Source organism: Cydia splendana, chromosome 6 (assembly GCF_910591565.1).
Source record: "Cydia splendana chromosome 6, ilCydSple1.2, whole genome shotgun sequence".
NCBI lineage: Eukaryota > Metazoa > Arthropoda > Insecta > Lepidoptera > Tortricidae > Cydia > Cydia splendana.
In genome coordinates this window covers 22,643,276-22,656,128 of record NC_085965.1, presented here as the reverse complement: position 1 = coordinate 22,656,128, position 12,853 = coordinate 22,643,276, and the positions used below count along the sequence as shown (strand labels likewise).

Below are 12,853 nucleotides of genomic sequence, written 5' to 3'. Positions count from 1 at the left end.
GGCACAAGTAAGTATTATTTATTGACCTATCGAGTGAAAGTTGAATCAGGTTTCGAATCGATGACGTTACTAAAGAAATGCCACAAGATTGCATTTGTATGATTTAAAGAAAACGCCACGATCGATCATAAACTCTGATGGCGGAACCTAGTATTATACCTAAGTGCCCTGTGTGTACATACATCACAATAGTGCAGCGGAGTAGTGTTAACGGAATTGCTATAAACAATTTTAATCCTAATGAGTAATTAGCGTTAATATTAACCTTACTTTACCATTTCAGTTGGAATTATCTATACCAATTCCGTGAACACACTCCGCTGCACCAAAAATGCTATAAAATTTACGATGTCTGCTCATAATTTAAAATTGTTAAAATTAAAGTAATTAATCGACTTTAGTGTCGCAATTACACATAGCTTCAATTCTTTTTAACTCCAAAACAAAGCCGGTCTAGCCATGGTGACAATCGCTTGCACTACGACAACTAATCGCTTCGTGTCTCTCTATCACTCTTCCATTGTTCACTGACTACACTGCACGACGTGAGGAAGCTAAAAAAAATTTTTTCACACCACCTATTCGGAAACGAGCTTTTTCTTCCCTGCTAGGAGGGATCAAAGTGGCACTTTTCCTCCCTGCTAGGAGGGATCAAAGTATCACTTTTCTGTTCAAGCACACTATTTTTACATTTTTTTGTACATTATTTTTTAGCACAAATAATCTGTTTAAGCATCAGATTGTGTCAACACTAAGATTTCTTTATTTTCCTCATAGTTGATGTGAAAAGCAGTGTGTGTCACACGGTATGAAAATTATTTCGTCTTGGGCGTTAACACTTGAATCCCTCATTACGCTCAGGATTCAATGTACGCCCTTGACGGAAATATATCATTTTGATCCCTTGTAACACAAACTACTATTGGACGTCAAGGTTTGGACCAACCTGTATAAGGGGCTGTGGAAAAATCTTAACAGCGCGAAGTAGCCGATAGAACAGCGACATCTATTGTGAAATTGGGCGACTATAAAAACTAAACATTACTACATTCAACATCCATATTAATGCAAAAGTGACAGTTGCGTTTCGTTCGCTACGGAGCGTAAGCGATTGGCATGTTGGCTACGCGGCCTGATACAATGATTACGTCATAATGCACTCAGAGTTTGCAATGATAATGATATATAATTTTCTTGTTAGTCTTGCTTTGAACATAGCTCAGTGTGCTCGTTATTGTGTTTTTATCGCATTTGGGCCCGCGCGTAGGTAAGTATAGACCGAAAACAACGTGTACCTCTATAGCGATAGCGGCGCGTTCTCGGAAACAACACAGCCGGCGTATTATGGATAGCTTTATCCATCTTTATCCACGTGATAAAATAACTGTCACTGTCACCGTGGGATAGAAAGTGACGGACACCGTTTTATCACGCTGTCACGTAGACTAGAACAACCATCATATCCGTACTGGGCAGGGTGGAGGGTTTTAGTCCGTAGGCGGCTGGAGCAGTCCCAGCCGAGTCGGACATGTTGCCAACCGGGCTGGCAGTATCCAATGAGGATTCCCTCCTCCTCTGACAAAAACAGCTTGTACTTGACATGTACGAATGCAAATAAAAAACTTACAAAACCTGCGTCACAAATGCGGTGCATCGCATTTACGCAGACGCTAGCGAATATGTCAGTGTCAAACTCTTGGTAAGGGTGAATGACACCACAATTTGGCTGTTTACGTGACGACCCGTTGACCTTCCGTCTCATTGTAAAGGATGACTCACGCTAGACCGGGCCGTGTCTGGGCCGAGGCGTCCGACATGTCATTTTCTATGACGGTTGATCGGTGATCACGTGGTGCTCTCCATAGAAAACGACACGCCGAAAGCTCTGGCCAGGCCCCGGCCCGGTCTGGCGTGAGCCAACCTTAAGTGTGGTAAGTAAGTAGGGTACCTTATGTCTATGCGATTACGAGCACCTAAAATCAAAATGGAAGTCAAAATTAACAAACAACTCAAAATTTGCATCTAATCACTTTGCCACTTTTGTGTATAAATAAACTGCAACTTTCTTAGGGTTCCGTACCTCAAAAGGAAAAATCGGAACCCTTATAGGTTCACCCGTGCGTCTGTCTGTCTGTCCGACCATTCCCCCCCCCCCCCCCCCCCCCCCCCCCGTTATCTCCGAAACTACTGTCTAAAATTTTGAGAAAATACAGAAAATAGTTCTTTACCTATAGATGCCAGGAAAACCTATTAGAAATATGCAGTCAAGCGTGAGTCGGACTCAATTACTTAGTTTTTGATTCAACCTCTACAGGTTTTTAAAGACATTTCATTAACGTTCCACATAAAAAAATACATTGTTAAAAATTGGGTAATGTACGGAACCCTTGTAACGCGAGTCAGACTCGCACTTGACCGGTTTTTTAGAATAAAAAGAGCTTTTACGAGAATTTGGAATCTGGAAATGAAAATTTGGAATCTTTAAATTGCCATCAATATTATCATGAGGAGTAAAACAACAACTTTACCCCCTTGTAAAACCAATAACTATTAATTTGGTTTTTAAATACCGTAAAATGGGGTGAGTAGGGATTTCGAGGGCAGTTGGGTTATGAATGGGGTGAGGAGGGATTTTTTTTTTAGATAAAAAACAGCCACTACAAATAATACTTATTAAACTAATTACTATAATGTCTGCAAAATGTGTGGCCCACACCGCTTACCACTTATTACTATGAATAATGTTCATTCAGAGCCAAACTAATCACCGTCAGTCTTAAGGACTCCCGGTGTCAACAACAACATAGAATGGTTGGTTATATAAAGGATATATTATATTATTATTAGACCAGAGTTATCACATTGTTATATGTAAATACTTTATTCTCTTGAGATGTCAAGCTATTGTAACATTGTGTCAATTCTAGCAGTTGTACCCTATCCCCTTAACCCCGACAAAGGGTTGAGCTGGGATTTCCTATTTTGTGTTTATCGTTGAATCTATGAAATGAAATGACAGATTATCATTAAAAAAACTGAAGTTCATACTACCGGAACACTTTTCAAGTACATAAATCAACGTGCCACATATAAAAATAAACTTTTATCGAGATTTGAAATTCGGATTTGTCCCAACTCACAGTTTACAGTAACTATTGTTTTGGATCCCACAGATCATGTTGCTCTACATATGGATCGCAGCCCTGGTGGCAGCAGTGTACCTGTACTGCCGACAGGTTTACTCGAAATTCAGCAAACACGGCATCAAACACTTGAAGCCGGTACTCCTGATGGGCAACATGAGTCCTATCATATTCAGAACTCAGCATTTTATTGATTTGATTGGTGAGCTGTATAACAAGTTTCCTGAAGAAAGGTTAATATTAATTAATATGCCAAAATAATACAAAAAATGTTAGAAAATGATTTGCTTAAACAAAATCATAGAGAAATAAAAATACATAGTGCTCACTCCATACATCAGTTTTAGTACCATAACGACTATTAGTTTCGTAGTCGACATCTAGTATCGAGTTGCGGAATTATCAGTACCTACTGCTACATGACAATAGATGTTGTAACAACCGAAAAGTCTAATTATAACCGGATTAAACGGAACTCTATTTTCAACTCTTCTGCTTTTAATATTAGTTGTAAATTGTTTAATACAATTTTCGTGAGTCGCGACACTAGAGAATTCAGGTATCAAGTAGCGGTACTGTTAATTTCGCTACTCGATGCTAGATGTCGGTTTCGGGTTGCGCACGTCCTGCACGAAGGCGTAGGCGCCTACTGGCAGGCCCTGTGACGCGGACTGTACGTGCGGCGAGCGCGCCCTCCGCTCGGGCCATCGCACTTATAAATAATCTGCTGATGCAGGTCCCGGATGCCGACATCTTTGCTGACCAGTTAGGTATTTTCCTAGAAGCTGTCATACCTGTTCTTGACTCTGTGTAAATGAATTGTTATTATTATTTTTATTTACTTATTTTTATTTGTTTATGTTTTATTGACTTATTGATAGTGACATTTATTTATTCTGTGATTTCTGTGTAATTAATTGGTATATTCTGTGACTTAATTTATTTTGTGACTTATTTTTTATTGTATGCTTAATTTTTAATTTTTATTGTATGCACAACTGTTAAATTTTAAGTTTTTTTTTTGTACTATACCGTGTAAGCGTTTTGGTGAAATACTGTCAGCTTATATGTGGGATATAAATGAAATGAAATGAAATGAAATGTCGACTGCGAAAATAATGGTCTTTTTGGTACCAAAACTGATGTATGGAATGAGCACTCTGTTCTTACTAGATTTCTCTATGACAAAATTAGCCATTGAAGTATTTAGTACTACCAAAGACATATGTAACTTCGTATAAGACGAATAAAGTTTAAGGAAAAAACGTGCCTCGGAATTCAAGTAAAAGTCATTCTCGAATAGATGCCGCACACACCTTTAGCATATCCTCGGCTAGATGGCGTGACGACACCGTTTCATATTTAACAATTTTAACACATAGATATCAGTGAATGAACATGGATCAAAATTATATAAAAATAATAAAATCATTTATCTATATTCTTTGATAACTTTATACGTTTTCATTTTGAGTTTTAGTCGTGTGTCGATAGATGGCAGTAAATTTACAGTGACTACAAAATTTACAATGACAGGACCCCTCTATACTATCTATTCTTTTTGGTACTACTTACTAAGGGGGTAATAATTAAGGGGGGTAATTTATCATAATTTATTCCTAGGTTTGTGGGCAACTTTGAATTCATAAGGCCCACGGTATGCTTAAGAGATATCGACCTGATCAAGAAGATCACCGTTAAGGACTTCGAGTACTTCCTCGACCATCGCGGATTCGTCAGTCCAGAAACTGACCCGTTATTTGGCAGGAATTTGTTCTCTCTTAAAGGTATGATAATACTTAAGGTGGGATCAGACGGTTCACTCGAATGAATGTTCACTGGGTGAATGGTTAATTTTTCTTTCATTACGTGTTCACACGGTGCTGGTGCTAAGATTATTCACTTTTTATTTCTTCTTGATACATTCTTATTTGTGATAATTTAATAAAGATATTAAAAAGCAAAAAGCAAAGAAAACGTCGACGGTGGTGGGTGCGAGCTTCGAATACATTAGGGAAACTAGCAGGGATGTACCGACTATACCCTGTATCTTTAGGTATTTAAATAAAAGTAAACAAAATCTACCCTCAAATGGCTCCTTAACCCAGTTGAGGGTAGATGAAAACATTACATGATCAAATAATGTAGGTTAAAGTCAAATCGTTCAGTGACTGATCCAGGCGGTTTTGTATTTGGTTGGTTAACCAATAAATGTTATAACTACCCGAAAATGTACAAATTGTTTGTTTAGTTTTATTTAAATACCTAAAGATACAGACTATAGTCGGGAAAGCCGACTATCCGGCCTCATTTGTAGTCGGCGATTAGTCGGCGACTAGTCGGCATAAATGGCCGATTAGTCGGCTCTTTATAAATGACAGAAAAACAGGGCAAAAAGAAATAAAAAGCAAATATTTACTATAAGTATTTCACCTATTTTACCCAAATTCCTTTTTAGGGTGCTACGAAAACTTTTGTTCGGCGTATCGACCGTGTCGTCGCTTTCTTATGTCCGATTGTCCGGCTTTCATATGAAATATAGCCTTAGGATTTTTTTTATTTATTAGCGTATGATGAATAGCGCGACGAAAGGGCTAAAGCGATTGTTTTTTTTTAGTGCATCTGAACCAAACTTAGACGAAACTAATGATCTGGCCGACTAGCCGACGACTAGTCGGCTAGCTAATCGGCCATCCGAACGCCGATTAGTCGGCTAGTCGGCCAAATCAATAGTCGGTACATCACTAGAAACTGTGACGTTCCACGGGAAAAGGTACCTTATGAGGGTTTCTAGTTTCGGAGATATGAAATGTTTTGTAAAGAGGTGAAAAAATGCTCAATTTTTTTTTATTGTGTGATCTGAAACCTTAATGCGTAACGTTTGTTTACCTGTTTTTATTTTTGTTATAAGTTAGTTATAAGCCTAGTAATGTCGTCTCAGAGTTTAGTAGAAAAGGTACCTTATGGAAAAAAGATTGAAAATTCCCAAAAAGACTAGTCAATACGGGAAAAGAAGTTTGGTAGAGAACTGTATTAGCATTCTGCAAAACTAATTTGATAATTTCAGTTCTGGTTGGGGCGCCTCGCAAATATTATAACTGTACATAGACCGACATCACAAATCCAAATAGCCTGCTATTATACCAAAGTTACTCTCGTCAAGTCTTTCTTAACTAGAATAATCTTCATTTGGTTTGGTCGCATGCAGTAAATCAGCCATTGGTTTGCTGAAAAATGCCAATACCCGACGCATTACCTTATGGAATATCTGAGGTCATTGAACCTCAATGCCGCTTATCTTCAATAGAAACCGAAATATATTATTGATAAGAAATAGACGATTTATACCATTACCAAAATATTATTAGTTTATCCTAACTGTTCCATCATCATCATCATGCCTCATCATGTAACTTAATCACAAGGTACCTTTTCATTACATACAAATTATTGGTCTTTTTTAAGATTATTATGACGAAGAACTAATTAAATTTGGGGCAGTTTAATTTAAATTAATATTTTCTATTCGTAAAAGATAAACTGTAATATGATTGATATTTTGTAGTGATGTATTTATAGATTTATTTCCATAAGGTACCTTTTCGTAAATGTATGGAGCAAATACTGTTATTGTTATGTAAGTTTAAAGTGGCATAAGGGGTTAAATATAGTATTTAGTTGGGGTTTTAGGATTTATTTCATTTGAATGACAGAATTTCTTTCATATGTGCTCAGAAAAATTGATTGTGTGTGACATTAAAAGTAAAAATATTCAATTTTGTGATTTTATATGAAAAAGTCAGAAAATACATTTTCACCTCTAAATCGGTATTGTTTTTTGCTTAAACTGTCTGTCAGTGTCGTTTTCTAATAGATAAAATTTAAATCTTGAGAGCTCATTGCAATCAATCGTGAAAATGAAATAAAACTTTATTTTCAAGAGATTGGTTAGTATACACATAAATCAGTCGATATCAAAAGTTTCTATTTGCATTACAGAACAAGTCGCAATATTTTTTTAATCTCAGATATATAAGGTATTACTATTTGTAGTCAACTATGTAACTTACTTCAGGAACATAGTTTTTTAGGCGGCTAAACTTAAAACTTCTGTATCGTAAAGTTGCTCATTTCACAACATTATTTTCAAAAAATCATATCTCTGTAACTACGCAACCTAGAAGGTTGATCTTTTGTGTTATCGATAGCTTATTTATTGTAGATTACTGGGGTATGCATAACTCCATACCCGCCATAAGGTACCTTTGACCGTGGGACGTCACAACTAGCCATTGAATATCCTGAACGTATTGCAATCATTTGCGGATCAATTTATGTAATTTCGAAGAACTTCTACTATTAGTTGCATCAGCGGTGGCAGCATGGTTCCATTTTTATTGCCCGTCACTTTCGCACTTACACACTTATTAGAACTTGACAGGCATGGTAACAGGCGATAAAAATGTGACCGTGCTACCGCCCCAGTATATGTAAGTACCTAGCCGAATAAATCTTCAAATTTTACTGCGATACCTTGCTACTGCGTATGTAAAATATGAAGTGATTAGAATTGTCGTGAGATTTTGAAGTTTAGTAATATGTTCATATAAATAAAATAGATTTAAAAAAGCGTCTTTACGTGGAACGATTCATTCCCAACTTTGCCTTTAGTTTAAGTACTTACCTACGTATTAAAAATAAACTTTATAACTAGAAATAACTAAGTAAACGATAAAAGAAATTAAATTACAGTCAAGAAAATATAGGTAGGTATATACCTACCAATTTAATGAATGCTTTCAGGTCAAGAATGGAAGGACATGCGTTCAACCTTAAGCCCAGCGTTCACGAGCTCGAAGATGAAGCTCATGCTCCAATTCATAGTCGAGGTGGGCAACCAGATGGTCATGTCAGTGGACCGGCAGTTGAAGGAATCTAAAAGTTAGTTAACAACATTTAGTTGCAATGAAATGTGTTGGCACTGAGTGAACTGATTTAGTTGGCTTGTCGGTATTTAATGAAGAAAGCGAATAAACATCAAAGATGATGTAGTCAAAATGTAGATAATATGATGAAGATTCTTAAAATTTGCGATTACATATATACAAGCAACCAAACCACTCGATCTTTTTGACCGTCACATTGTAATTGCCAAATACCTTGTAGAAATATGATTTAAATAAAATCAACCAGGACGAGGTATCATTGTACACTTTTCATTTGCAGATAATTACATAGACATTGAAGTCAAAGACCTGTCAACCCACTATTCTAATGATGTGATAGCGTCCAGTGCCTTTGGCCTAAAAGTCGACTCCTACTCGGAGCCAAACAATGAGTTTTACAAAATGGGACATAAGACTACTAACTTTGGCTTCGCGGCTATTCTAAAATTTGTCGGATATGCGTCATTTCCTCGCCTCATGAAGGTCGGTTACTTTCACTGCCATTAGCTACATCATTCTTGTAATTAATTAATTATTTAAAATGTCAAATTTCTCTCTCTGTTCCATCTCTCTTCATGGCAATATTTCAAAAGATTAAGACATCTTTGTGTGAAATTGAGGACAATTATTTCTGTCTTACTATTTGTCTTATTATTTGTGTATTTGTGTATATTTGTCTTATTATTTGTGTGTGTTTATCCCTTGCTACGCTCTTACACTCAAATGCGTTCTTGATACGTCTCATTACTCTCATTTTACTTTCCTCTCTTGCAAAATAAAATATTATTACAAACTAGACCCATTTACACGTGATATATATAAAACAACTAAAATATCTATATTTTTAGCTAATGAACATACACCTCTTCCCGGCTGATGTGACGAATTTCTTCAAGCACTTGGTACTCAGCACGATGAGGGATCGTGAAGCGCACAACATTCTGCGACCAGACATGATACATTTACTTATGGAGGCCAAGAAAGGCAAAATTTATAGTTTATATATTTTAGAAGTAGTAGTGGTAAATCACCTTAATCTTCAATCAAATCAAATCACATGCAACACACATTAAATTCGTATAAAGGCGGCAAATATGTCGCTAAAGGGTAAGAAATCCCTTACAGATTATCAGATTTTTCAACTAATCATGTCGCATTATTTGATACACAGGTCGACTTGTTCACGAAGATTCTACCAAAGATGATGATGCTGGGTTTGCTACAGTGGAAGAGTCTAATGTCGGCAAAAAGAAAATTAACAGAGGTACTGCGGGCTGAGCACAGTTGCATTTTTATCGCCTGTCACTACGCCTGTCAGTATAGATATGATGGTCGTTCTTGTCTACGCGACAGCGTTATAAAACGATGTCCGTCACTTTCTTACCCGCGATGTTAAAAAGTGACAGCTATTTTATCACGTGGATAAAGATGGATAAACCCATCCATAATACGCCGGCTGGTTCTAACTAGTCTGTAAGTGCGAAAGTGACAGGCATAGTGACAAACGATAAAAATGCAACCATGCTGCCATATTTAATTTATTTATAAATAAAAGCATGAAACAAAATAATTTTGGTCTAATCAATAGACTGCTAAACAAATGACAAACTGCTCACCGTTCATTGTATTCTATTAGTAAATAACACTTAATTAATTACACGTGGGTGAAAAAAAAGGAATTTTCTTTCGTCAGATTGGACAGACGAAGACCTGATCGCACAGGCGGTTCTTTTCTTCGTCGCCGGTTTTGAGACTGTCTCCACAGCCATGACCTTCCTCCTTTACGAGCTGGCCCTCAACCCTGAAGTCCAGGAGAAGCTGGCAGAGGAAGTAAGAGAGCATGAGAAGAGGAGTGGCAGCAAGTTTGATTACAACTCCATACAGAACATGGTTTATTTGGATATGGTGGTGTCGGGTAAGAAATAAATGAAAAGTTTGATTTTGGAACATGTGCTTGTGTTTTAGTACCTAGATATTTTCATGAAATAGAAACGTCTGCGAGCGGTACTTCAAGAGTCGGTTTGTAGATGTTATTGTTATTGCAATTGTTATTTTTTTGTAATTTCAGAATCTTTACGACTTTGGCCTCCAGCTATAGCAACAGACCGAGTTTGTACGAAGGACTACAATTTAGGGAGACCCAACAATACAGCTACTCAAGACTTTATTGTAAGCTAACTTTCACTTTTAAATATATGTACCTATATTGTAAGAAAAGTCCAAAGCACTTTTCTCTTAGATTTAGTACACTGAGGCCCTTACACCTACTATATAGTATTATTAGGTAGGTTTACGTTTTATTCAGTTTTTTTCAACCGGCTTCAAGATTTCGAAAACGGATTGTTTTTTTTTATATTTTCCGTGATTTTCCCCGATTTCTCGAAGTCGGTCGTGCCGTTTTAGAATATTATTATTTTAATTAAAAAGGAATGTTCCTATTTCTCAATGGTCCAATTGTCAGTAGATCAGGATAAAATGGTAGAATCCTGGAGAAATATTTCAACGGAAGTCTTTAGCAACTGCGTAGTTTTCAAAATAGTGACATTTTGTGAAATGGAACTGTTAAAGAAGACCATAAAATGATGGTGTCCTGTTTTTAAGGTCGATTCTTTCATTGTTAAAAGTTATATTGCAAAAATACTGCTTGTGATACGAGACTTCCACCAATATCACCACTAATCTCATCTTACACTTAAAAGTTTATCACGTCAGTCAATTGCATTTAGCAGTTTTGTCAAATCTAATAAATTTCAGCTCAAAAAGGGTGACGGCATCAACGTACCAATAGTGGCAATTCATCGCGACCCAAAATACTTTCCGAACCCCATGAAGTTCGATCCTGAGCGCTTCTCTGAGGAGAATAAGCAAGAGATTCAACCCTTTACTTACTTACCTTTTGGTCTGGGCCCAAGAAACTGCATTGGTATGGAACTATTTTATAAATTTACAACATAGTATTGATAAGCAAAGGTGACGTACGGATGGCAACAGCAGCTGTTAAGGATGACTCACGTTAGACCGGGCCGTGGCGGGGCTGGAGCTTCCGGCACTTCGTTTTCTATGGAAAGCACCACGTGATCACCGGTCTCCGGTGACGCCTCGGCCCGGGCACGGCCCGGTCTTGCGTGAGTCATCCTTACTGTTGAGGCATTACTACTGCGGCATTGACACGGGCGATGTCTTTTCACTTTTGCACTGTTTTCTTCCATTGCCTCAAAAACAACTTAACGATCGGTTAAGTAATCGAAGATCTTAGTACCTGAAAATGAGTTGTTAAAAGAAAGTAAATAAACTGTTAGCAATATTGAAGTTCTTAAATAGAAATAGAAAAAAAACAACGGGTTGCACTCCGGGAGAGCCGACAGACGTGAAAACTCAATAACTAGTCCAAAATGTTTGCAGCACTATGTATAATTGACCCATCCTCCTTTCTATTGAAAAACTTTAGTTCCGAAATTGCTGGCCAGTGAACTTAAATTTGTAGCGTTAATTGTTTAATAGAAATTGTAAAGTTACCTTGCAGACCTCGCATCTAAATATATGGTCATGATATTTTGAGTTTTATTCACCAGTACTAGAGCTCACTTTTATTAGCGATTTCATCAAGATGAGACTTTATTGAATTATTGAATTATATTGGAGTGATATAAAGTTAGAATGTAACTGTGAGATCCTCGTATTTCAGCCCGTACAAGATTAGAACATTGAGCTTTATTGCTTAATATAAAAGTCCAGTTTTAAATAATTGACCTGATTATGATACGTTATGACTAAAGTTCTTTGGTGAATAACATTGTCCGTCACACATGACATAAGTCACGCAAGCACCCTGCGCCGCCTACATGAAACAGCCGGCTCAGGCATACATTTTCGCCGTGCGGTAGAAAGAGAGGAGAGACGCCTTCGCGTTACGCGTTACGCTGTCCCGAGTTTATCATTGCTTAAAAGTGCTCAGCGCCGCTAAAGAAGTTTCCACTTCAAAAAAACATGACTATATATTGGTGTTGACAAACTAGCAACTGGGTGAATCAACTTTTTCTTGTTACTAGTTGCCATGGTTACGGTCTCCTGGGTCACTCTCAAACTCCTCAAAATAAAAAAAAATTTGAAATTTGATATGTATAATAATCCAATTATATTATGGAATAATATTAACATCAATAAATTGCTCTGATAATTAGATTAAGATTAATTACGATTCATAAGAGCTTGTTGCTAGGCCTACATGAATAAAGTATATTTTTGAATACTAGTTATTTCGTATTTAAATGAACCAAACTTTTTTGGTAGTTATAAGGCCTTTCCATAATGGAAAATCTACTAAGCACGTTTGTAGAACATGGTACAGCAGCTCTTCTAAGAAACTATGCTACTATTGTCTCCTGGCTGTTGGGATAGAATAACAATACGATATAGTTGATCGACCCAACTAACACAGAGAAGTAACAGTACAAGAAGTGTTGCACAATGGTCAGATCTCAGCGTATTGGTCATTAGGTGAAAAATTCAATTAATGTCCTTGTTCCAGGGTCCCGCTTCGCGCTGTGCGAAGTGAAGGTGATGGTATACCAGCTCGTCCAGCGCTACGAGCTGATGCCGTGCGAGAGGACCACCATACCCTGCGAACTGGCCAAGGACAACTTCAACCTGAGGATCAAGGGAGGGCACTGGTTGAGGCTAAGACCGAGGGCTTAGCTTACATATAAAAAAGTTAGTGTAGTTTCTTTTGTTTTTTTACTTGTCAAACCAGATATTATTTTTTAT

General features: G+C 37.2%; 1 protein-coding gene across 1 annotated transcript in view; it reads left to right on the top strand.

Moving 5' to 3' along the window:
- Window positions 1–12,784, top strand: part of LOC134791627 (uncharacterized) — an 85,491-nt gene extending 72,707 nt beyond the window's left edge. Inside the window, exons 21-30 of the mRNA XM_063762675.1 lie at window positions 3,174–3,376; window positions 4,767–4,930; window positions 7,947–8,084; window positions 8,370–8,572; window positions 8,938–9,073; window positions 9,261–9,353; window positions 9,783–10,004; window positions 10,158–10,258; window positions 10,844–11,012; window positions 12,618–12,784. Coding sequence (XP_063618745.1) covers window positions 3,174–3,376; window positions 4,767–4,930; window positions 7,947–8,084; window positions 8,370–8,572; window positions 8,938–9,073; window positions 9,261–9,353; window positions 9,783–10,004; window positions 10,158–10,258; window positions 10,844–11,012; window positions 12,618–12,784 — 1,596 coding nt within the window. The remainder of the gene's footprint in view (window positions 1–3,173; window positions 3,377–4,766; window positions 4,931–7,946; window positions 8,085–8,369; window positions 8,573–8,937; window positions 9,074–9,260; window positions 9,354–9,782; window positions 10,005–10,157; window positions 10,259–10,843; window positions 11,013–12,617) is intronic.
- The last annotated feature ends 69 nt before the right edge of the window (window positions 12,785–12,853 follow it).